At 40.7% G+C, this 23,657-nt stretch overlaps 1 protein-coding gene across 4 annotated transcripts in view; it reads right to left on the minus strand.

Annotated features, from left to right (window-relative positions):
* Positions 1-2,066: 2,066 nt before the first annotated feature.
* Positions 2,067-23,657, minus strand: part of slc1a2b (solute carrier family 1 member 2b) — a 31,717-nt gene continuing 10,126 nt past the window's right edge. Inside the window, exons 1-11 of one of the 4 annotated variants that reach the window (XM_039808847.1) lie at positions 18,262-18,526; positions 15,053-15,192; positions 12,883-13,035; positions 12,270-12,520; positions 11,715-11,862; positions 11,075-11,201; positions 10,664-10,897; positions 10,381-10,575; positions 9,413-9,547; positions 8,978-9,254; positions 2,067-6,558 (exon numbers count right to left, since the gene is read on the minus strand). In XM_039808847.1, the coding sequence (XP_039664781.1) occupies positions 6,487-6,558; positions 8,978-9,254; positions 9,413-9,547; positions 10,381-10,575; positions 10,664-10,897; positions 11,075-11,201; positions 11,715-11,862; positions 12,270-12,520; positions 12,883-13,035; positions 15,053-15,192; positions 18,262-18,299 (1,770 nt within the window). In that variant the 5' untranslated portion in view covers positions 18,300-18,526 and the 3' untranslated portion in view covers positions 2,067-6,486. Of the gene's footprint in view, positions 6,559-8,709; positions 9,255-9,412; positions 9,548-10,380; positions 10,576-10,663; positions 10,898-11,074; positions 11,202-11,714; positions 11,863-12,269; positions 12,521-12,882; positions 13,036-15,052; positions 15,193-18,261; positions 18,527-23,657 lie in introns of those variants that run through there. The other 3 variants (XM_039808846.1, XM_039808843.1, XM_039808844.1) reach the window with 3 other exon arrangements.

The raw sequence follows: 23,657 nt of genomic DNA on the forward strand, positions 1-23,657 counted from the left end.
ATTTTCTACCTGTTATACATCAGTATATTCCTGTACTTTGTGGGACAAATCTGTTTAATCACATCAGATTAAAAATTTAAATTTTACATAAAATAATGTATTAATTGCATGAAAGTATGGAATCAATCATGAATCTATCAATTATGCATCATGAATATAGAGCATTTATGCAACAAAACGTACACGTATGCTAATGTTACTGGGGTCAGATACTGACACAGCATTACTGTAAATGGTCTGGTGTCATTATGGGAGTAGAGCATACAGTCTCGAAGGAACATGAGATTTATTTGTCTAATACAGCCTGTGTTGTCTAATTAAGTTGTCATAAGCCCAGGTTAGTAGTATTAAGTGGTGTCTCCAGCAGCATTCGGTAGCTATTTGGTTTCTAATTACAGTGTAATTTGGCATAATAGTGTCTTAAGTATAGTTTATTTTGGGTCTAATGCTGCAGTTTCTAATTTAGGTGTATGGTCTCTTATTAGGTTATAACTGTGTTGGTTAACTGTCTAATAAGGCAAGGAAAGGCAAGGCAGCTTTATTTGTATAGCACATTTCAGCAACAGGGCAATTCAAAGTGCTTTACATAACAACGATTAAAAAATTAAAAACATAAAATATGAGAAAAAAAGTTACAGTGCAGTATAAGAAATTAAACATTAAAGAGCAGTTAAAAACAGTTAAAAATATAAAAGCAGATAAATATACGAGATTTTAGGCTGCTAGTTTGCTCTGTACACCTAATTGTTGGGGTGGACCTGCTGTTTTCTAGGAGTTTGTTCCAGATATGTGGAGCATAGAAACTGAATGCTGCTTCTCCCTGTTTAGTTCTGACTCTGGGGACAGAAAGCAGACCCGTCCCAGACAACCTGAGAGATCTGGGTGATTCATAGTGTAGTAGCAGATCAGAAATGTATTTTGGCCCTAAACCATTTAGGGATTTATAAACCAGCAAAAGTATTTTGAAATCAATTCTTTGAGGCACTGGAAGCCAGTGTAGAGACTTCAGAACTGGAGTGATGTGATCCACTTTCTTGGTCTTAGTGAGGACTCAAGCAGCAGCGTTCTGAATCAGCTGCAGCTGTCTGATAGATTTTTTAGGGAGACCTGTAAAGACACCGTTACAGTAGTCAAGTCTACTGAAGATAAAAGCATGGACAAGTTTTTCCAAATCCTGCTGAGACATAAGTCCTTTAACCCTTGATATATTTTTAAGGTGATAATAGGCTGACTTTGTAATTGTCTTAATGTGGCTGTTAAAATTCAGGTCTGAGTCCATGACTACACCCAGATTTCTGGCTTTGTCTGTTGTTTTTAACATTGTTGTTTGAAGCTGAGCGCTGACTTTTAATCGTTCCTCTTTTGCTCCAAAAACAACCACCTCAGTCTTTTCTTCATTTAATTTAAGAAAGTTCTGGCACATCTAGTCGTTAATTTGTTCAATGCACTTAGTCAGTTTCTGTATTGTATTGGACTATAGTTCCCTGTATAAATAAAGAACATATATAACAAATTAGTTTTTGTCTAATTTGATACAACGTACAACTTGTTAGCAAAACTATTTATAAGCTAAAAAGATTTTTGACAAGTGCATACACACGTAGAAACTAGGCTACTGTATGTTTTTCACTCTCGTTTAGATATTTTTATTGTCAAATTGTCTATTGGACATCCAATTAATAACAAATGTCCTTCAGGTTAAGGGTACAGTGTCCTACTAACTCTTGTTTAAGTTCAACTGGACCACCACCTCGACAATGTGCATATTTCTATTTTTATGCTTGACTCTCGGGGGTCTAAGGACGCGCCCCTGCGTCACAACGACGCTTTAACAATGTTTCTATTCTAATATTCCTCTATGTAAAATGTAACGGGATTGTCCTGACTGTCTGGTCATAATTGCACCAACTGAATGAATGAAACAGACATGAAAAATGTATATGTGTGTGTGTGTGTGTGTGTGTGTGTGTGTGTGTGTGTGTGTGTGTGTGTGTGTGTGTGTGTGTGTGTGTGTGTGTGTGTGTGTGTGTAAAGATGTAAAAATTCACACAGTCAAAAAGGCAGTATTTAGTTATGAATCAACATTTATTAGTTATATTTGTATATGTACACCAAAGGTACAACACTTATTGATATGTAGAAACAGCTTTTTTATGTATACCATAGACGGAGGAAAGTATTTATGTCTTTTTTTGTCTTTTTTTTCTCAATAGTGTATCTCCCCCACACATACGCTCTGCCTTTACATCAGAATTACAACAGCTTTACAAAGAGGGAAGGCCTAGAAAAGTAAGGAAAGCACGTTGTAGGCAGGAGTGAGACAGGTTATCAGCTCTGTTTAGGAGTTTCGTCAAAAAGACACATTGCAGTAGAAAAGGACAAGTTTGAAGATGTACTGGCTCTTTAATTTAAAATACAGTGTCAATCAATTTCCATTACATCAATACCATTTAGCTTAGCAAGTTCCAGTGTGTGTATATAGATTCTGTGAAGAAAGCAAAAAAAGGCAAGTGGAGTCAAGGCAGTTTACCAAGTGGGATTTCTATAAACCTCCATTATTTTGATGGCACGTCAGCGGTCAAATGTGTGAATATGTGGCATGTAGACAGGGTAACGCAAAATCTAAAAGATCCAGAATTCCATGTCTTGCAGCTTTAAATGCACTTGCACCAGGTAAACAAGGGTGCCAAAGACTAAAGCCCCTTTTCTTCATTGAAAAGAAAAAATGCTTCAGATGAGTCACCTGAGGAATGTTGCTTTATACTATTAACAGGCATCTGAATACATCTGTTTGTTCTTTCACTCAAATCAACTACTAGGCTGTGTTTGATTCCTCACTCTATCCTACATACAGGACAAATGTGACCTTTTGCTTTGTCTCTCTTTACAGGAATGTTTAGCATAGTAATTTTCCACCACCAATATATCTCATGTTGGCCCCCTTTTTTCAAACCAAAAACTTCCCTCGCTCTCTTTCTCTCTCTCTCTCTCTTTCTCACTCTCTTTCTCTTTGTCATGCAACCAGCGTCTTTGCTTCAGGATCACTGTAATTTCCGGAAATTCTGCATCGCCACTGAACAGAACAATTATATATTTATTTATGTACAATGAAAATGAATGCACACTGCTTATATCTTCATGGAACAAACATTCAAAATGCTTACATTAGATAAAAAAAAAAGATATTTATATATTGGTGTGTGACAGGTAAGTAAAACAACTAGTTAACAGCTATTAGAGAATAAAAAAAAAAACAAGCAATTTATTACACAATTTCCTCTCTATACATTTTGTCTAATCTAATTTTACTCAGGACATAGATGATATAATTGTTTTCTAAAGGATTACATTAAAAATGTCACAGCAATGAAACTATATTCCTATATACCATTTCAATGCCTCCAAAAGAAAACAAAAGGAACAAAAAAAAAAAACATCTGTTACCTACAATATATACACAAAGTGCAAGGAGGCACTTCAAAATATCATGCTTTTAAGATGGTGGTGCAAAAAAATAATCATTTTTATTTTATCCATGCTTCTAAAACCGTGAGTTTGAACATAATAGTGGTCCAACACTCAATCCCCATCGATGACACTATGGTCTGCATTGTCTCCTAACTGGAGAGAATTTTTCTTTTCCTGAAGCTCAAAATATCAGGCTCAAAGGGCCCATTAGGGCACCAGTGCTGTGCTCTGCAGCTTGCTCATTACAGTTAAAAATGTAGTGACCTTCGAGGTTTAAGAGTGTGTCTTTTTATGTGTGCATTTGGCAAAAAAAAATATGAATGTGTGTGCGAGCGTGTGTTTGTATGTGTGTGTGTGTGTGTGTGTGTGTGTGTGTGTGTGTGTGTGTGTGTGCGCGCTTTTTTTTGTGTGTATGGTGTGCGTCAGTCTGTGCGGTGTGTACTGCAGAACACCAAGCGTGCTCTATCTTGTATCAAAGCACACGTCTGTTTGCCAAGCTAAATAAAAGCAAAGTAAAAGACGTCTAAAGGACAGAGTGCTGTGCTAGCTGTTTTGTTAAGTTTCCTAAAGTTACTTTAATTGGCATTTGTTGTTGGCATTCGTCTGAAGTGAACATCTTCAAGGCAAGGTTGTCATTAAGCACACATGAAAAGAAACAAGACAGGAGAGAAGGACACAATACTGATAAAGAAATCAAATCCACAGCCACATCAGAGAAGTCTCACCTCTCATTCAACAGGTTCACAAAAAAGATTAACAGCCAGTAGTCCAACTTTGTTTCTGTTTGCAGGTTGTTTTTTTAAGCCATTTGGTTCTATGAGAGGAATATATATATATTCATATTACCTGATAGTTGGCAACATTCTGACATAATGCATGTGAAGTGTCCATTGATCTGTTCTGAGTTTCCTTAAAATAAAAAAAAACTATTTGCACCAATATGGACACACAGCTGCAGCATCTAGGGTTTGTAGAAACAGTCTTGAGCTCTGGTGGCTAAAATATATTGTTGTTTACCCTTTTAGGTCTGCCTAAACAAGAAGCTGGTAAGCCTCCCGAAAGAGTGTGCGATCAGTGATCTGTCTCTGTTTGTGCAAGCCAAGAATCCTTCTGACAGCTGAGCGCTGCACTAGCCTACTTCTTCCTGTGTTTCTTTTTCTTTCTATTATTTATGTTTCTGTTTCTGTCAGTAATAACTGGGTCTGTGCTTCCAGAGAGTATGCAGAAGGATCGAGCATCATTCAATCACTGGAATGTCTGAAATAGTGTAGTCTAGGTGTATGCTTCCTTGTATGTGCTAGGAAACGTCCCTCTCCAGCATATTATCGTATTATAAAATGACTGTCTTTCAACAAAGACCTTTGCTGTTAACTGTCACCATTTTCATAGTCAACGCTTTCAAAAGTTGTGCTGTTTAGGAGGCCATTGTTTTGAAGCTCTATAGTGAGCAAGTAAACATTTTAGGATTATTTTTGTTCTGTAAAAGAGTAAACATGCCTGAGTGTCTTCTGCTGTACTTATGTATGTAAATGAAAACACCATTTACATTTTAAACTTGGAACACGATCAGTGTCGACACGGAACGACTGGAATGTGCATGAACATTGTAAACACTGGCTTTAATTGTGCTCTGTCACTCTGTTTGTGCTCTATATAATCTCTTTTTTGTGCTACAAATTATTCAGATTTGTCAATTATGTATTATTGTTTACTTTTACAATAATCATTTTGGCGCAGATGTTCTTTTAATTTCATTGGCATCGAAGTTCTTTTTTGGAGGAAGGGAGAGTATACAGTTTCATATTTCGGACAGTGGTTTTCTTAGCTTTTAGGCTTCCTCGGAAAATGTGGTATATGCCAGCTGCTGTGGCAGCCAGTTTATGGACATCAATGTAAGAAAACTGAAAAATGTGTTGTGAGTGACGTCATGGAGGCAGTTCAAGGGCCTCTGTGAGTTGATTGATTTTCTGCCTGTTTGGTCCCTATAATTGACTTGGTCATGTTCTTAACCCCAGCTCTCTCTCTCTCTCTCTCTCTCTCTCTCTCTCTCTCTCTCTCTCTCTCTCTCTCACACACACACAGACACACACGCAAACAAGTTTTATATCTCACTCCACAGGTGACACAAAGAAAACAAAGTCCCTTTCCTTTACAGTAGACAACAAAAGGAAAACCAAAGGGGGATAAAAATGGCGTCCATGGTATGATTTGTGCTTTATAATTCCACTGTGACTGTGCTTTTATGTTTTGAGGCTCAGTGTGGTTATACTGTTCATTACTGTTCTCCCTGCCTCCTACCTTCATCAGTTTGCTGGACCTCAGGGCTAGGGTAATACAGGGCAAATGCAGTCAGATGCATTTTAAAGTCTCTGACAGTTTGAGAATCAAAAGTGATGTTCTTAGATGAGAGACTGAGCTGACAAGGAAAAGAAGTGGCTTGATGCACACATGTTGATGGTACTGACCGTGATATAAAGCAGGGAGGTTCAGTTCAAACATTACGTTGGTTGTCATGATTAATGCTTTAACTCCCACTCATCCTCTGGCATTAGAATAATGAATCGCCCGGATGAAAGATGGAAGATGATCTCAGTGCATCCCATGTTACACAGACACTTCTTCTCTCATCTTAATACCTTCTCTTATAAATGGAGAACCCTGATGTATTGCTAGGAATAGCTTATCTAACATTTTTTCTCTTCCTTCCCTCCCCAAGCCTTGAAGTATGTTGTGCAAGTATCTGCTATGCGGACATAATGTACTCTAACAGGTAAAGTATGCCTCTGTTATCATTTCACGGTTAAGTGAATTAGTATTATATATCAGTCAGATAGACAGTTACAAAAACCTTTATAGGGACTAATAAAAAAGAAAAGAAAAAGAAAACTAAACTACATTTAAAAAAAACAACAACAATTTTAGTAGTTCTGTTCGTGTGACTTTTTTTCATTCACTCTTTTTTTATCACCAGATAGGAAAGCTTGTGGAGCCCAGGAGCAGGGGATCTCTGTGCTGCCATTATTCATGTTTCCATGGTCCCTCCTCAACAAGCGTGCACTCCGCAGCAGAGCCGTTAGTGGCTGAGGTTACCTGTAAGCAGTTAGCAGGACAATCTAAACAGTTGATCCAAGGCACAGACCAAAAAAAACACAGTTCATTCATTATTAAACTTTGGATCAAAAGTAACACTGCATTGTTGATCCAGTGCTCCCACTTACGGTTTAGCCAAGCAATCCGGCAATTGGTCAATCAGGCTTACAAAGCTTATAAAGCATTGTTGACTATTATTTGTTGCTTGTTATGCCATCAAAAAAGCTACTTTACCAATCAATTCTGCTATGTCGTGGTTTTCAGAGTCATAGGTTGAGGTAAACCTTTCAGATAACACACATGACTGTAAACATTTTATAACTGTAAAGCCAGGATACCATTTATGACATTGAAATTTTTTTCTGTAATTGCGGGTACTTTGGCAATTAAAACACTGCCTCTTATTTATCATGTTATTTTGCTAAATACAAAAAAACTATGGGGGAATACTGGAACTTCTGTACGAACACTGATGATTGTGCTTATGGTTGTCCTAATGGTGGAATTTCCTTTATTGACCTGGGAACAGATCACATTATTTATGATATCCAAAAACCCAACAGGCAGTAAAAAACAATACTTGCAAAATAGATGGATTACATTGAAAACAAGGCACACACACTACTGAATGAATGCATTGTTAGGTTTGAGCTATTTTGCAAGCTCTCTACAGTGGTTTGCGTTTTTGAGAAAAGGGTTAGAAACGTGAGTCATACTACTTACAGGCAAAACAGAACAGAAAACAGAAAGTCATGGTGAATACTGGAAATCGCAAGCTTTTGTGTCACATTTAGATATAAATGTCCGTTAATAAATAGAAATTTAGAAAGGAGGATATAACTTTTGACTATGGACAGATTACTCGTGTGACAGGCTGCCAACGTTGCTAGGCAACACCTTTCATCCTTTAATAAATGAGTAGGTTCATCAGTAGACCTTTTCCGCCAGGGTGTGTGTGTGTGTGTGTGTGTCAGGGAACAAGCACTCTGAACTCCCTTATATTATTCTAAAAGCCTGCACTACATTCAAAGATGGGATTCAAAGCACATTATGTTTTACATTACGGGAGCTACTTCACAGCTTTCAATTTCACAACACAGTTCTCACAATGGGCAAAAATAGCTGGTGTCAAAATTAAAAAAAAACTAACTGGGAATGACTCACTGACAGCGTGTAGACATGTATATATATATATGTAGGGAATGTATGAACTGCTAATTAGCTGTAACACTTTCCCTCTCATTTAAAATCCTACATAGAAGGGTGAACCTTTGTAAATAAAACTCAATCAATTAAAATCACCTACATTTTAAAATAAAACAGAAGTTACCACACTGGACATTAAACTGAACAAAAGGAAAATTATTGAAAACTATTATACAAAAGGGAAAACATTACTTTATCGAGGCGTTTTGTTTTTTGGAAAACGGATATAGTGTGAACTTTTGATAGATGAGAGGGCTGCTAAATAATTCCTCAGGGTCATGATGAGGATTATCTTGCTCTGCCTTTCAAATGAGAGAGCCAATCCCCGACAGGTCACAGTCATCAGATCCGGCTAACTATAGAGCAATATTCCTCATTTGCACGCACTGAACTGTAATGGGAAAAATTACATTTAAGCATAATTCCTTATATTTGTATGTTTTTTTGTACTTTAATTCTCTCACAAATGCTGTAATAGTTTATCTCATTTCCCACATGTAGATTTTGATTCTAACTTTGTGAGACATCCAGTCTGGAACATGATGTGAGCACTGTTTGTCTGAACAGATAGGGGCTACAAGGTCACCCTAAAACTATCTCTAGTTTTCCCATGCCAGTTAAGATGTAACTGGGGGGGTGAAAGTCGTACAGGGAGGAGGAGGTGAGATGGCTCCGAGATGTCTCTTGTGTTTTTCCTGATTGTCTTCATGTGTATCAGATTGCCTGTAAAAATTGTAGCGTCATAATTAGCCAAGTGCGTGTGTGCTGTCACTCTGAAAATGCATATAAGCCTAGTGTTCTGTTCACTCATTTGAGGACCTGACTCCACACTGGGCTGCTGTGCCTTTTGTGAAATCATGTTGCTCCTATGCAAATATATAAATTTTTTAATAAAATACAAAAACCTAAACTTGGTTTAGTTTCAACTGTCTTATTTGTTTCACTTTACTAAAACTCTTCCCCTGCTGCAACAGGAAACTTCCATTACATAACTTAAATCATTTTGTTTTTAGTTTGTGTAATTAAAAAAAAACTTTTGGCAAGAGCGCTTAACATTTTTGGATGTTCGTTCAACACAAAAGCTGCTATTCCAGAAAAAGAAAATACATATGTACACATGCATCTGTTGTTCATCAAGCAAACGTGCAGGGTGAGCATGCAACAACAAAGAGGGTCATATAGAAGTCTCTATGTCCGAAAGCATTAATTGTACCTTGCATTCATCTACTACGACAGAATTGTTAGCAGTGGGGGTAGCGGTAGAGGTTGTGCTAGCGGTAGCGGTAGAGGTTAAGACGCACTGGTTGGAATTGTTTTCGCGGTGGTTCTTCATGTCATCGTAATAAGACTGGGTCTTCGTCATCATTTCAATGTCGTCGGATTTGGCCGCGTGTGCGTCCAGCTCCTCAAGCTCAGCCTTGGAGAGGTGGTACACGATGCCTGCACCGTAGGAGTCACCCACCACGTTCACCGATGTCCTGAATCGATCCCTGAGGAGAGAGAAACCAGGATAAAAAGATGGTTTGCTACACTTCAAATCATCAACCGAGGAAACCATACGAGGTGGGTTTTCCAGATGCATGAAAAACAAAAAACTAATGTAGAAGCAAAGGGAACAAACTATATGTTTTTATCTTGTCAAACTCACAGCAGCCAGTCAACAGCAACCAGCAGACTGATGTCTTGGGTTGGCAGGCCTACAGCGGTCAGGATCAAGAGCATAGTCACCAGGCCGGCACTGGGAATACTGGCCGCTCCAACACTGGCCAGGGTGGCTGTCAGGCTGGATGAAGACAGAGCAAAGCGGCACTCAATCACATGCGCCAAATCTACTACACCTAACCACATCCTCCACAATCGACCCTGCTCAGACACCAACGAACGTGAAATCACTACAGCATATAGCTACAGATGGAGACATTTATTCTCTACGACACTAGTATGGAGAGCAGTAGCTGAAGAGCCCCAGAGTGGGTCCTCCATCGCACATGAAAAGAGGTTTAAATGTGACAGACAGGATGTTTTATTTGAGGGTTTCGTTAATTGATGTGCCCTGTAAATGTCAAGCTTAAGTTTGTCCATCATTGACTCACTCTATTAACAGAAAGATAGTTACAGATACTTGGCTGGTCTTGGTCGTCCTGCTTAGCATGAGGCACGACACTGGCACATGTTGTAGCTTCCTCCTGGTGGTTTATTTTCTCCACTGAAAATGTCTTCTCTGAAGTTGCTTCTTTGAGCCACAGAGGCTGTTTGTTTCACTGTTAAACTCCTGTACACGGCTGCCGTGTTTGTCCTGATTTATTAAGAGCTAACTGTGTATCATAAGGGCTCCATTCAAACCTTTTAATAGTGGGAATTACAATTATTACTGCTGTTTATGTTACTGGTAAGAATAGCTTTTCTTGAACCACAGTCTGACTCTGTGCAGTCAAATTTGTGTCCATTTAAGAAGCCTTTTTTCATACAGGGATTGTTGAAATGTATTGGAAGGTTTCAGCATTTCACTACATGATATTGATATTTCATACATAGGCTTTTAGCAGCGCAAATGACATCGACTAATAAGATATAGGTTTAAAGTACAAGGATAAACCATGATGAGTGTTTCCTGACCTGACAGTGATAATCTGACCAGGGTCAAGTATGATGCCGTTCATTTGGGCGATGAAGATGGCTGCAACCGCCTCATACAGAGCAGTTCCATCCATGTTGATGGTGGCACCGACTGGGAGCACAAAACGAGTGACTCTCTTGTCAATACCTAAGTTCTCCTCCAGACAACGGAAGGTGACAGGCAGTGTACCAGCACTGGAGGGAAAAGCAGAAAAAGGTAGGTTATACTTTGTATCACTGTATAAATTCCAAGAAACAACTATCCACTTATGTTTATGCTAACCTGGAGGCTGTCCCCAGGGCAGTGATCCAGGCCTGGAAGATGCCCAGGAAGAAGGTGAAGGGATTTTTTCTGACAATAGCAAAGTAGATGGCGGGCAGGAAGATTGCTCCGTGGATGATGAGGCCAATAATCACAGTAACCATGTACATACCCAGCTGCCTGCCCACCACCTCCAGGTCCTTGATGGAGATGATCTTACCACAGATGAGACAGGCAATACCAAAGGGAGAGTACCTGACGAGATGAAAAAGCTTTAGTTAATAGCTACTTTAAATACAGAAGACACAGACTTTGCCAAGACACAAATTGTGTTTCACATAGCTTGATCTTCTCAAATGCTGTAATGACTGGAGAAATAACTTGGCATTAACAGTTATTTCTGACCCAATGAGATTCTTTAGTGATACTAACCACATGATACAGATGACAAGTTTCATCACAATCTCATTGAGGATACTGAAGAATTCAAGCATGAGTCTGGCCTTCTCTCCCATCTTGCCCATGCAGATGCCAAATGCAATAAAGAAACCAATCAGACCTGTGACAGAAAATCATAAATGTATCAAACTTTGAAATACCAGTGTGGACAGGTGAGAGGACTACCACATGAGGGGATTATTTTTAGGAGATGAAAAGTTTTACATTTACATCCAAAAAACACTCAGTTTGTTCAGATGTTTGCTACTGTGAAACTCTGTAAATATTGCTTTTATGTTTAGCCATGCTAACAGCAATGCTGGTTGGTTGGTCCACCACTTTGGGCTAAGCTTAAAATATCTGAACTACTGGATGAATTGCCATGACATTTGGTGCTAATAAGCTAATGTTAGCAAGCTAACATGCTAAACTAAGATGGTGAACATGCAAAGCATTATCCCTTTTAAACATCAGCATGTTAGCACTGTCATTGTGAGCATGTAAGCATGCTTATATTAGCATTTAGCTTAAAGCACCGCTGTGCCTAAGTACAGCCTCACAGAACCGCTAGCAGCTTAGTCTTGTTCAATGTTAATTGTACATACACTGTACGTGTTTTCGGATGGTTACATACCCAGAACATTCATGCCACTTTTGAACTGCAGGGACTTTTTGACAATGAACTGAGGATCCTTGGTAATGTTAGCCACCAGTCCCTCCATGGTGGTGGCATTGACATCCTCCTCAATGACCACCTCTACCTTCTTTGTGACGGTCTGGATCTGAGTTAAAGGAAGAAATTATACTAGTTATGAGTTTGATGACCTGGCTACTGGAATCAGATATGAGGTTCCATGTTTCCCAATGGCACCTTCTGTTTGAAAATCATGTTTCCAAATTTGCGTCTTCACAATCCATTGTACATTTAGATTTCTCTGTTAATAAACCATAAACTATATTAAGTCAGTCAAAGGATTCTTTTTCTGTACAAACCTACCTATTTCCAGACATACAGGCTTGTGAGTCTCTCTAACTAGATATTGGGCTACACATGATATTCCATATTAAGTGATGCCAGTCATCCAAGACTAACAGTGACTTTCAGATATCACATACTTTCTAAGCATCTAGCACCTGAACTGCAGCATTACATCATATCTATTAACTTGTTATCTTCATCCTCCATTACCTGTTGGAAACAGGCCTGCACCAGGTTCTCTGGGAATAAGTTCCTGATCAGATCAAAGAAGGCATCTAAGCTGGACACTTCATCGTTTTTCTCGCCCTCGCCCAGATTCTCCTTCAGTTTGGGGTTGCCAGGGTGGATGACTAACACCAGGATGACTCCCAAGACAGCAGCAATAACAGTGGTGGTCATGTAGTAGACCATAGCTCTGGTGCCAAGGCGACCGCTGGATTTGGCATCCAAACCGGCCAGACCTGCAGACAAAACAAGCAAGATTGTATTTACCTGGTAATTACTTGGACTTATTGAATGGAAATGTTGACCTAATACTGCGGGCCATGAAGGCTGGATGCAAAGACCATTGGGGGCTTGCGTTATGGTGTATTTTATAAAATACTGTCAATTATGGTTTTCAGAATCAGAATTACAGAAATTACAGTTTTTTTCCTTGTGTCTATTTTTAGTATTACAGCAGTGAAAAATTTATTTATTTTCCCTTGTAATCAAACTCAACTGCACATGTGCTGCAATGCTAACACAGCAGCAAAATGTTTAAAATATCTGATATTCTTGTAATAATATATGTATTTGCAATTAGTAATTAGTCACACTGCACCTGTGATTAAACTGGAGATGATGAGAGGCAGGATCAACATCTTCAGCATTCTCATCAGGATGTCTCCGGGAAAAGCAATCACCATGACAATATCTGGGTGGATCGGGGAGGCGACACGAAGCAACATCCCTGATACAGCTCCCAAGATCACACCTGAAGTGCAAGGAGGAGTATGAGTGAGTGAAACTGCAAGAGTGTGTGACGGCAAAATAGACGAAAATCAGAAATGAAGTCAGATATTGAGAAGTCAGAGAGAAGAAAATTAAACATTACAATTGAATAAAAGCATTTTAAAAAAAAACATTAAACATTAAATTAATTTCTTATGGGTGTATTATGTGTCAGATAGGAAGATCTCAGATATAATCTATGAAATAACAAATGATCTCTGTCTCCTTAAAGAATCCTTAATAACTGATCCCTGTCAACTCAGTTGTTTGGATTTGGATTGTCTGTTACATGCTTAAAGAGGACAGTGGGTTGAGAGGATAAAATGGACACCTGCTGAGAGAGAGTAAAGCTCATGGAGGAATTAAGATGAGATCTCTTTGAAGCAGTAGGGAGGAGGCAGCATGTCAGCTTCCCTGGTGAAGCATCTGTAATCTCTGAAAACCATAAATGTTTTTGAGATTTGGTTTTCTTACTTTGTGGCAGGGCAAGTAAAAGAGACTAACACAAGGATTCAATAAAAGAGAGAAAAAAAGAGGTAGTGAATTTCCATTACCTCCTGATTCCTCACTGGAATATTTCTGCCATCCAGTGGGTTCTTTGCTACCTTACCTATCCTTAGGCCTCCACTCTCTAGAAGCCTGAAATCTGTCATTTGAAAGATCAGCCCCTCCCTAACAAAGCCACTGTTGATTCTTGACATATGCCACTTCCAACTAACAGTTCTTTTCCTGCCACAGTGTTTCTGCCCCTGAAAGTAAAGATGACATCAGTGTGCTCTAAGCCCCCCTGCAGCCCAGCCCACAGTACCAGGCCTGGTTGTTGGCCTCCGTGTCTGTCCATCTCAGGCCACACAAAACTCCGCCATGCCACCCCGGGGCTGCACTTCCTCTGCTACCACACCACTGCCAAAGATCACACAGGCCGAGACGTTGTTTAATAACAGACACTGGAATCAAAAGCCCTCCAGTTTTTTTTTTTTTTTAATATTAAGCTTTCCTCTGTTCTTCAATCCATCCTCCAGTCTTGCAGCATCCTGTGGATTCTGCACAACCAATGGTTTTGGATGGCACTTGATTTCCTGTGCCTTCTCTTTGGCCCATTTGCAAGTTCCCATCCAAGCTCTTATCTGCCAAGTGACAGATGATCAATGATCATGCTGGCTCACTTGCTTTGCGAGAGTCCTGCCAAGTGGGGTGAGATGTACACATTACACATGCTCACACAAAGACACGTCCATGCAAGCAGGATACAGATAGACAGGCACACACATGGCTAAATTAAATTTACACACTTATATGCAATTATTAAGTTTTACCAGTTTCACAGCCTCTGCTTATAGCAAGGAAGATTGGAAGGGACCACATAGCTGTCAGGCACAACAACGTATAAATGATATTGAATGCTGATTAAATACAAATCTGATTCAAGGCCTATAACCAGAAATTGCATGACTACTTTTGTGCCCTTTCCTCTTTTCATTAAGTGACCCATACCTATGGGTACCTGGATAGCTCAGTTGGTAGAGCGGGCACCCATATATGGAGGTTTACTCCTTGACGCAGCGGGCCCGGGTTTGATTCCGACCTGTGTCCCTTTGCTGTGTGTCATTTCCCCTTTCAGCTGTCCTGTCGAATAAAGGCCTAAAAATGCCCAAAAAATAATCTTAAAAAAGTGAGCCACCGCTATAATCACAATATTTTTTCATGCACCATCAGAGGCTGTTTGGATGTCCAGTGCTCCACAGCGAGTTTGACAGCAACAGGTGGCACGGAGCAGGGGAAGGTCAGGACACACAGTCATCTTACTGTCTGGTACACTGAGCGAGCACAGATGGCATCTTCTCCTCCTATTACGAGGAAGCTGCATAATCAAGCTCTGGGTTAACAGAACACTGAGCTCAGTGGTGGTTGCTGCCCATCTTCAGCGTGCCCTGCCTCTTTTTAGATCCCTAAGGAAGAAAGAAGGGAAAAAAAAATACGCTGGCGACGAGGTGACTTACCGAGGATGGTGAGTGTGAGCAGAAGGTTCTTGAACATCTTGGAGCAGATGTTGGCACATTTGGACTGAGGCCTGGCCTCAATGGGCTCCAGGTGACTCTCGTGCATCCTCACCTCAACTTGTTTAGGCATACTGTTGGCACTGTGACAGAGAGAAAGAACAAGTGCAACTGTTACTACAAGATGCATCAAGCTGAACTCCTTTAAACGCACACTATTGGCTCTACAGCATAAATCACTATACAGTGTATCATGTGGTTACGTTCTATCAGGTGTGGTCACTGTGAGAAAGAACAAGGCATTGTGTTGACTGGATGTGTGTGATGTCTCTGACAATATATCTCTATTTAAAAAGAAAACAGTATATTGTGAAGAATGTTAAGCATTCAAGCTGTCACTCCAAAACTGGTTACTATAGCATCCAACAGATGGAAGCGGACTACAAGCTGCTGTTAGTCAAGTTGTAGGGGGGGGGGGATACTTCAGGCACATAGCATCTCAAGTCAATTTATTAAAAGGATTTACATAAAGAAGTTCTGTATTTTGATAAAATAATAACTGTTTTTTTTAAGGATTTACATGTGTACATTATGCAACTTGACTGCCTGTAATAGGTTCCAGGATAGTTTTTTTTTACCATATCATGCATAAAGAAATGGCATGAATTTAAAATTCTGAAAAAGTGCTATTATACTAGATTCTGAAATCAAGTTTCAAACCCAGTTACATTATGGAAACTATGGAAAATTACAATTCAAATATATATATATATACACATATATACTGTATAGGGTGGTTCACAGTGTAGACAACCAGAGACTAAAATCCCCTAGTGAGCGTATTTAGACATCCACTTAAGACAGTGATAAAAAGAGAAACAGATGCCCATTTGACAGTGAAAAAGTTTGATGAATCACAGAGAAGAGGAGCAAATTAAGCAATAAATGCATGTTAAGACGTTTACCCCCTCGATAGATTCTCTCTCTCTCAGTTATGAGACACACCCTATTTGAATTAAAAGGTGATTTCCCATCACAGGCAGCACAGAGCAGTTTCCTGCTGTCCCGGCGAAGTGTGAACGGAGAATAGAGCTGTCACATGCCAGTTAGGCAGGTGTTCAATAACTCTGCCAGAGCTGTATATTCATCTTCTCCTCAACTAATCACAGGGACAATCTATACAATTGTGTTGCGTGGTTTGACGTTTTTTTGTCTAAGAGGAAATTAAAATGTCTCTGTGTTCCTTTTCATCTCCAATAAGCCAATGGAAATGCCTGCTCTGATGGCATTACAAAGAAAAGCAAAGAAGAAATATGTGACTCTGACCTTTCACCCCACCCCTGGGGTTCATGGCCTAAAAATGTTTTTGTCCTCACACCCTCCCCTGACAGTTCACTATGAAGTCAGAACACTTCATAGAAATGAATCATGTTGGCTGTCAAGCTTTTCTTTTCAAAATCTAACTTGATCAAAGGCAAGACAGGGAGCTCCAATCAATAGGCAGCGTTTGGAAAACTTCCTCGCCAACAAAGGCTCTTTATGGTGTTATTGTTGTTGTGTAAATTAGTTGCTAATAATTCCACATGGACACACACACACACACACACACACAGACTCACACATTTACACACACACACACACCTCCCCCAGCTTTGTGTATTGCTGCTTTATAAGCGTCGCTATAGGAAGACCACCTGGTCAGCTTCCAGGCACACAGATGGACCAGTCCTGTCTCCTCTTATTCATTTCAAAGTGAAGCGTGAAATACAGCAAATACATGAAACAGCGGACAAACACTAGCCATCATTATTTCATTCTTCAAATTATAGCTGTATGAATTAGTAAAACTCCAGGAATAAAACCCTGAAAAATGGGCATTACCATGTAATCCCATTCCATAAGAGTTATGAGTGCTGTTAATTGAATTGAATTGTTAATTCCCCCTTTTCTCTCTCTTTCATTATTTTTAGCAATAGGAGAGAGAGGAAGCAGCCGTTGGACGTCACCGAGGTCGGATATTATTCTGTCATGATCCTCTAATTAGCACTTCTCTCACCACGTCAGAGACAGATGGGAGAGTGGGCTTGTGCGACCCAGTGATAGATGAAAACGAAAAAATGTACAGCAAAGAGTAATCAACTACAGCAGAGAACCATCATTTCACATCAGTAGGTGTTTTTTAATGCTACAGAATTATTTTACTGAGTGGAAAATTCTCCTTACCGTACATAATGTTAGCTTTAATATATATGCTATGAGTTTAGAATTAATTGTCTCTGCCATAAAGAATAAATCTGAGATATAAAGCTTTGAAGTTTTTTAGGATCCATTGAGTTAAATGGGTCTGAGATGCTTCTTTTAGAAACTGTGCCTATAAAAAAGGCCAACAAGATGTTAATAGCTACTTGTGAAATTGGTGGAACTTCATAATTCAAAAGTCATGACTCACACACACACACACACAGACACACACAGACACACACCACACACACACACACACACACACACAGGTTTGTGGCACTATCTTTGTGGGGACCCGTCATTGACATAATGCATTCCCTAGCCCCTTAGCCTAACCTTAACCATCACAACTAAATGCCTAACCTTAACCCTTACCCTAACCCTAACCATAACCATAACCTAATTATAATCCTAAAACCGAGTCTTAACCCTCACCCTAACCATAACCTAATTCTATCACTAATCCTAAAACCAAGTCTTAACCCTCAAACAGCCCTTTAAAGTTGTGGGGTCCAGCATTTTGGCCCTACAAAGCTGTTGGGATCCCACAAGTATACCCACACACACAAACACACACACACACACACACACACACACACACACAGAGTTTCTTCTCCTCAGTCTCTAATGGAATCCTCTTATAAACCAGTTAATCGTAGCCGAGGGCTTACACAGATCAATTGCATTACAAGACCGTAAAGCCATGAAGAATAATGACAGTCTTAATAAAACAACACCTGTGACAATCCAGGTGATATACAATCTAAACTGAAGGATGTTAAAATGTTTTAAATTGTATTGTATTTTAGTTTTTGCTGATATACTACACTTTAAATTGTTATGTACTTTCTAAAATTACAAAAGCATTTCATGTTTACTGTTAACGCTTACATAAAAATGCTTGCATTGATTCAATAAGAAAAGTTAAGAACTCTTATGCCTACAACTGTAAATGGGATGCGAGTACTTACTTCATTTCTGTTGGAGTTGAGGTAAGTGCTACATACATTGACCAGGATCAAATCTCCAGCCTTTGGTAATTAAGAGTGAATCAGCACAAGAAATCGTTAGTAGGATCACGACTGCTCCATCCAAAACTGTTGCCAGATGTCAGCAGGTAAGGTCCCAGGTACAGCCGGCGGCTGAAAACACCAGAGCTCTGCCGACAGCTAGCAGCTCTCAGCTGTCCACCAGCTCTTCCAAAGCATCCAGAGAGGAGCGAGTCAACACAGCCCAGACGACAGACCCAGTCACAGACACAGCAACCTGACTTGCCCCATCCTGAAGTCTGCAAACCCCCCTCAGCCCCCACCCCCTGACTCCACCACCACCCACAACCAGCTACACACCAAGGCGCACACACACACACATCCAGCATACCTAGAAATATATATATATATTTTAAACTAAAAAGAAGAAGTGGAGGGTGGAGTCAATATGTGAGCTTAAGAGTCAAATCCCTCAGGGACCCTCCATTCCCTGGACACTGTAATCCCCCCCCAGAGAGCACTCTCCCAGACTCATCCAGCTACGTGGGATAGCGAGGGAAAGGCCAGGCTGCTGAAGATGAGCATGACGATGCCTGCTAATGGCACAATGTGGACAGTGGTACTTTGTAAGTAGCTCTTTTGCTTAAAGAGGAATAAACGACAAAGGAATGATGGATGGAAGATTTAATGTCATAATGTTGCCGGTTGGGAGATTTGAGGTCATTCTGATGGACAGGGGATGAGAGGCTATTGTTTATAATATGTCACTCTAGAGCCACAGTGGTTCAAGAGCCTATGTTTGATTTCTGTAAAATGGTTACGTCACACACAACAAGACCCAAATCATTAGATTCAAAGATATGATCTATATATATAGATATATATATATATATATATATATATATATATATATATTCCTTAATAACCTTGATGAATAATCATTTAAAAATGGAAGATAACTACAAAATATCTGTCTTTAAAGATTCTGATACACACATTCAAGTCACACACACTCCAAAATATAGAATTATGTGTCCCCACTATTCAACAAAACTCCAAGTGTTGGACTCCAAAGCCCAAATGACCAACGTGATTCATGTGAGCATGGTGTCATGCTGATTTCCCTCCAGTCTCCCAGCAGCATGGGACTTCACATCGTATTGAGCAGTATCACATTATTCTAATTAGGGAAATGTGTTGGAAAGCTATTTCCTCTTCAAACAAATGACCAACTGCACAACAAAAGCCAGAGGAATCCCATCCCTGTCGGCAAAGGTTGTGTCATGAGAAATCACTCATCCTAAATCCCTTGACGTGTCATACTGACTGAAAGGGCCCTCTCAGCAAAGAGCGAGTACTTTCGGGATGAGAGCGGACAGAGAAGAAGGGGTTACAAGAGAGGGACACTAGGGGAGAAGGGGGTACTGGGGTCACACCAGCACCTCTCAGCCAAAAGAGGGGCCTGTGAGGGGAAGGCTGAGGCAGCCATCCCTGCTTTTGGCTGGTGCCATGTGAAGCTCTCCGCTTCCTCTCTCTTCCTTCTGTGGGGCTTTGTTTCACACGCAAACAGCAGCAGTGGCCCCGACTCGCCCGGCCAAGCGCTGCATCCAAACTGGCAGGGGCGAGAAAAGAAGGGAGGGGGGTTCAAATAGGAGGGGGTATAAGGGTATAGAGGGGGGGGGGTGCAGTGGGCATGTCCAGAATGCCAGTTCTTTCAGGCCACTGATGTCATGCCTGTGCCCACCGTGGGAGAGCAGCGGAGGGACCAAGGCACCCCTTTCTCTTTCCCCCTCCGCAGTTTTTCAGGATGAATGACTCTTTCAGAAACGCCAGCCCATTGTGTCCCATAATCGACGGCGATTATCCCGATTTTATGCTGCCTTCCCAGTGCGAGGAGGTTCCCTGAGTGCTGGCATTGAGGACCACTGCGATGCAGCAAGGACCACGAGGGGTTGTCCTAGCAACACTCTTGCGGCTTAAAGGGAAGGGGATAAAGGGGAAAGAGGAAGCTCATAGCCACACACACACACACACACACACACACAACCACACACACACACACACACACACACAGCATACAAGCACATAGCCTGCACACACACCATATAAAGATGGGATACAGCTTGCTTGAAAGATTAGCAGATTACACAATAATTAACATGTTTGCATTAGGGACCAGTTGCATGGTCATACTCGTCTGAATTTCAGCTTGTTGGGATTCATGCGATAGCACAGAGGAAGATGTAAATGAGAATACAAGTTTCCCACTGGGCTCTCGAAGGGGCCCGATGCCCGTTCTCATGACTGGAGCATCACAATATACTGTGAGGTAAAGACAACTGGAGCTGGGCCAGGCTCCGGATATATCTGGTCCCCCCGGGGGCCTCACAGCCACTTGCCATGCAGTGGGAAGAAATGGGCTCACACATACTGGCTGCCTAGGAGCTGTGAAAAAGCCCCCCTCCCTCCAAAATGAAGCTCTCAGCAAACACTTCAGGTTGTGCTGTGCATAGAAAGTGGGAGATAAATTCCAGCATCTGAAGAAAGGGAAGCTTTAACACTCTACGCCTCTCAATTATGTTTTCCTAGATGGTTGTCGGGATGGATGCATTCAGTGATAGATAGTGATAGAGTGATGTGTGGACTGTCATGCAAATCTGGTTTATTCCATCAGCAGTGTAACCTACTGTTCTTCAGTAGCAAAACAAAACACAGAGGGCCCTCTAAGAGTGCCGCTTGCTAAGACACATTATCTCCAATGAGTAGAGTAACCATGGCAAAAAACTTTCCCATCGGGAAGCTGCCTTAAAGCTTTGTGTAGATTCAACCCCAAATACCAAACCACAATCAATAATCCTGTTATTCCCAATATACAACTGCCTAAAGGAAATTGACCTACCAGTTTCTCAGTCAATTCATCCCTTGGAAATGTATGTGTGTCCATTGTCTGCACATATTCATGTATCTCCACCAGTTCTGAATCTACTCATCAAAAGCACACAACACACTTGGTCAAACCTTGGTGTTAATATATCAACTAATACAGGCAATATCAGTGGAAGGGAACCAGACTCTTTATCGTCTTGATATGGTTAATTGACATGTAAGAGAGTGACCCCAAACAAATGTAAGGTGTCTTGAACTACTTCCAAGTGAACTTAGCAGCGAGAATACAGGCCGATCAAAGACAGAAAGAGGCACACAGTCAAATGAACTGCACATTGAATGGAGCAGATATTTGCTGATATTCACTCAAGTCAATTCCAGGCTGCCTCTCACTGGTTTTTGGACCGAATAAAATAGCTGGAGAGCAAAGAACTGATTCTAACGGAAATAAATCAGTAATACCAAACATTGTGGCTATTTACAGTCTCTATTTTTGCTTAAATGGAGCAGAACAAAGGAAATATTAACAGTTGTTAAAGCATTTGTTGGAAAACACTCTCTTGCAGTATAATATTTATCAGGAATCAGGCCCTTACAGTAATCAGCGATTGTACCATTAAATTCAACATATTATATTTGTATTTTAGCTGCAGTTGTAAATACTTCATTACTATGTATTATCTACTATTGATCTGTTTAATACCTCGTTCTTTGGGTGATTATAAAGGGCTACCTTTGATGTGTTTGGGAGGTTAACCCTTCCAAACAGATATGGAGTAGCAGGGCAGGCCTTCAGTACCACGGTCAGTGACACAGCCTCAGCCCTCAACTCAGGTTGATCTAAGCTGTAGTGCTAAAGGAGCTGCTGATACCACAACTGATCCTAAGTGATCATATGGCGCTTTTCCATTACATGGTACCTGCTCGACTCGCCTCGACTCTACTCGCCTTTTTTTGTTTTCCATTACGAAAAAAAGTCCCTGGTACCTGCTAACAGGTACTTTATTATAGTACCACCTCAATCGAGGTTCCAAGCGAGCTGAGGCGATACTAAAAGGTGACGTGAAAACCTGCAGAGTACAGATTGGTCGGAAAGAATCATAACTGATCACTGCGTCATCATTGCTAGCGACAGACGGGGGTGTCCTGAACCAACCCAGCATTTTTAAATAGTTTAGCCAGCGGTGGGTTTTTGCTGCCTCCAGCTTCTTTAGAAGCAAAGTTTTTCTTGGTCCTGCTGTATGTAAGGTTAGCAAGCGGCATTCAGGCATTGAAGCTACCAAGAGTCCTCACAAGTCATACGTACCACTGTTGTCAAATGATCAGCATGTAACAATATGTACCATTTTCACAGGAATTCACACACACACACACACACACACACACACTGGCCTCTGTGAGCAAAGTCTGTGTGCCTTTCTGTAACAATTCTACTGAAGAACACACATCTTCTTTTTGGTTACTGTCCATCATGTGCAGCAATTTGGTAAATGCTTCTCACATTGTGTGTTACAGCTGTAACACTGTATGCTTTCATCACCTTATTGTCATCCTATTTTACAATCAGGGTGCATCCTGGCAACGCATGATTGAACCATACTGTATGTGTCTGTCCCTCAGCATCCTCTAAGGTTTCCCTTTGTTTGGCACAACTCTTTGTGTCCATAATGAGGCAGTCATTAGAGAGAGCCTCTGGGAATCCTGAGGCTAGTGTTGTAGTCTGCATAGGTCTCTCAGATGTGACCAGTCCCACTGTAATTATGTGCTAACAGCTCCATTATTCTGGGGAGTGGTTGTCATAGGGCTGAATTGGGTGATTCCCAATTATCTGGATAATGTCTGCAGAGAGATTTAGTTTGATGGCATCCAATCCAACCGCAACCCACTTCACAGCCGGAGCTACAGTTGGATACTAAATCGTAAAGAAATGCTCATTCCAACACGTCTTTCCTTCTCTGCCTTTAGGTCTCTTTTTTGTTGCATTTAAAGTTAGCAACTCTCTGACATTCATATTACATGTCTCAGCTTGTATAACCCTCAGTCATTCCTCCATCATGTTCTTTCAATGGTGTCCTTCAAAGCTGCAACCAAAAGGATTTTGTTACTGCCCGTCCAGTATCTCCTATCCCAGCCCCCATCTTTGCCTAAAGCTGCACAGATGAAAGGTCAGTGGAGAAAAGAAGATCATCCATAGTCACGTGAGATTTTCCCACTGTACCTCCCTATGACCTCCTCTATCCGATGAGGGGCTGCACACCTAATGCAGACAAACTCATCTCTTTTCTCCTAAAGCCGCTCCTGTGTTCATGGCTGCTGCATATGAAGCAATGCTACTATCATTAGTAAAGGCGCATCTGTTTAACAGAGCTGCCTATATAGCAGCACGCAGCTTCTGATGGCTTTGGTCCAATCCCCACAGGAGCTCATTAAATCTGCCAGTAAGGCAGGACCACCCCACCCCCTACTACAATCACCGCTATGGTATACCCGCT

This window comes from Perca fluviatilis, chromosome 8 (assembly GCF_010015445.1).
Source record: "Perca fluviatilis chromosome 8, GENO_Pfluv_1.0, whole genome shotgun sequence".
NCBI classification, from domain to species: domain Eukaryota; kingdom Metazoa; phylum Chordata; class Actinopteri; order Perciformes; family Percidae; genus Perca; species Perca fluviatilis.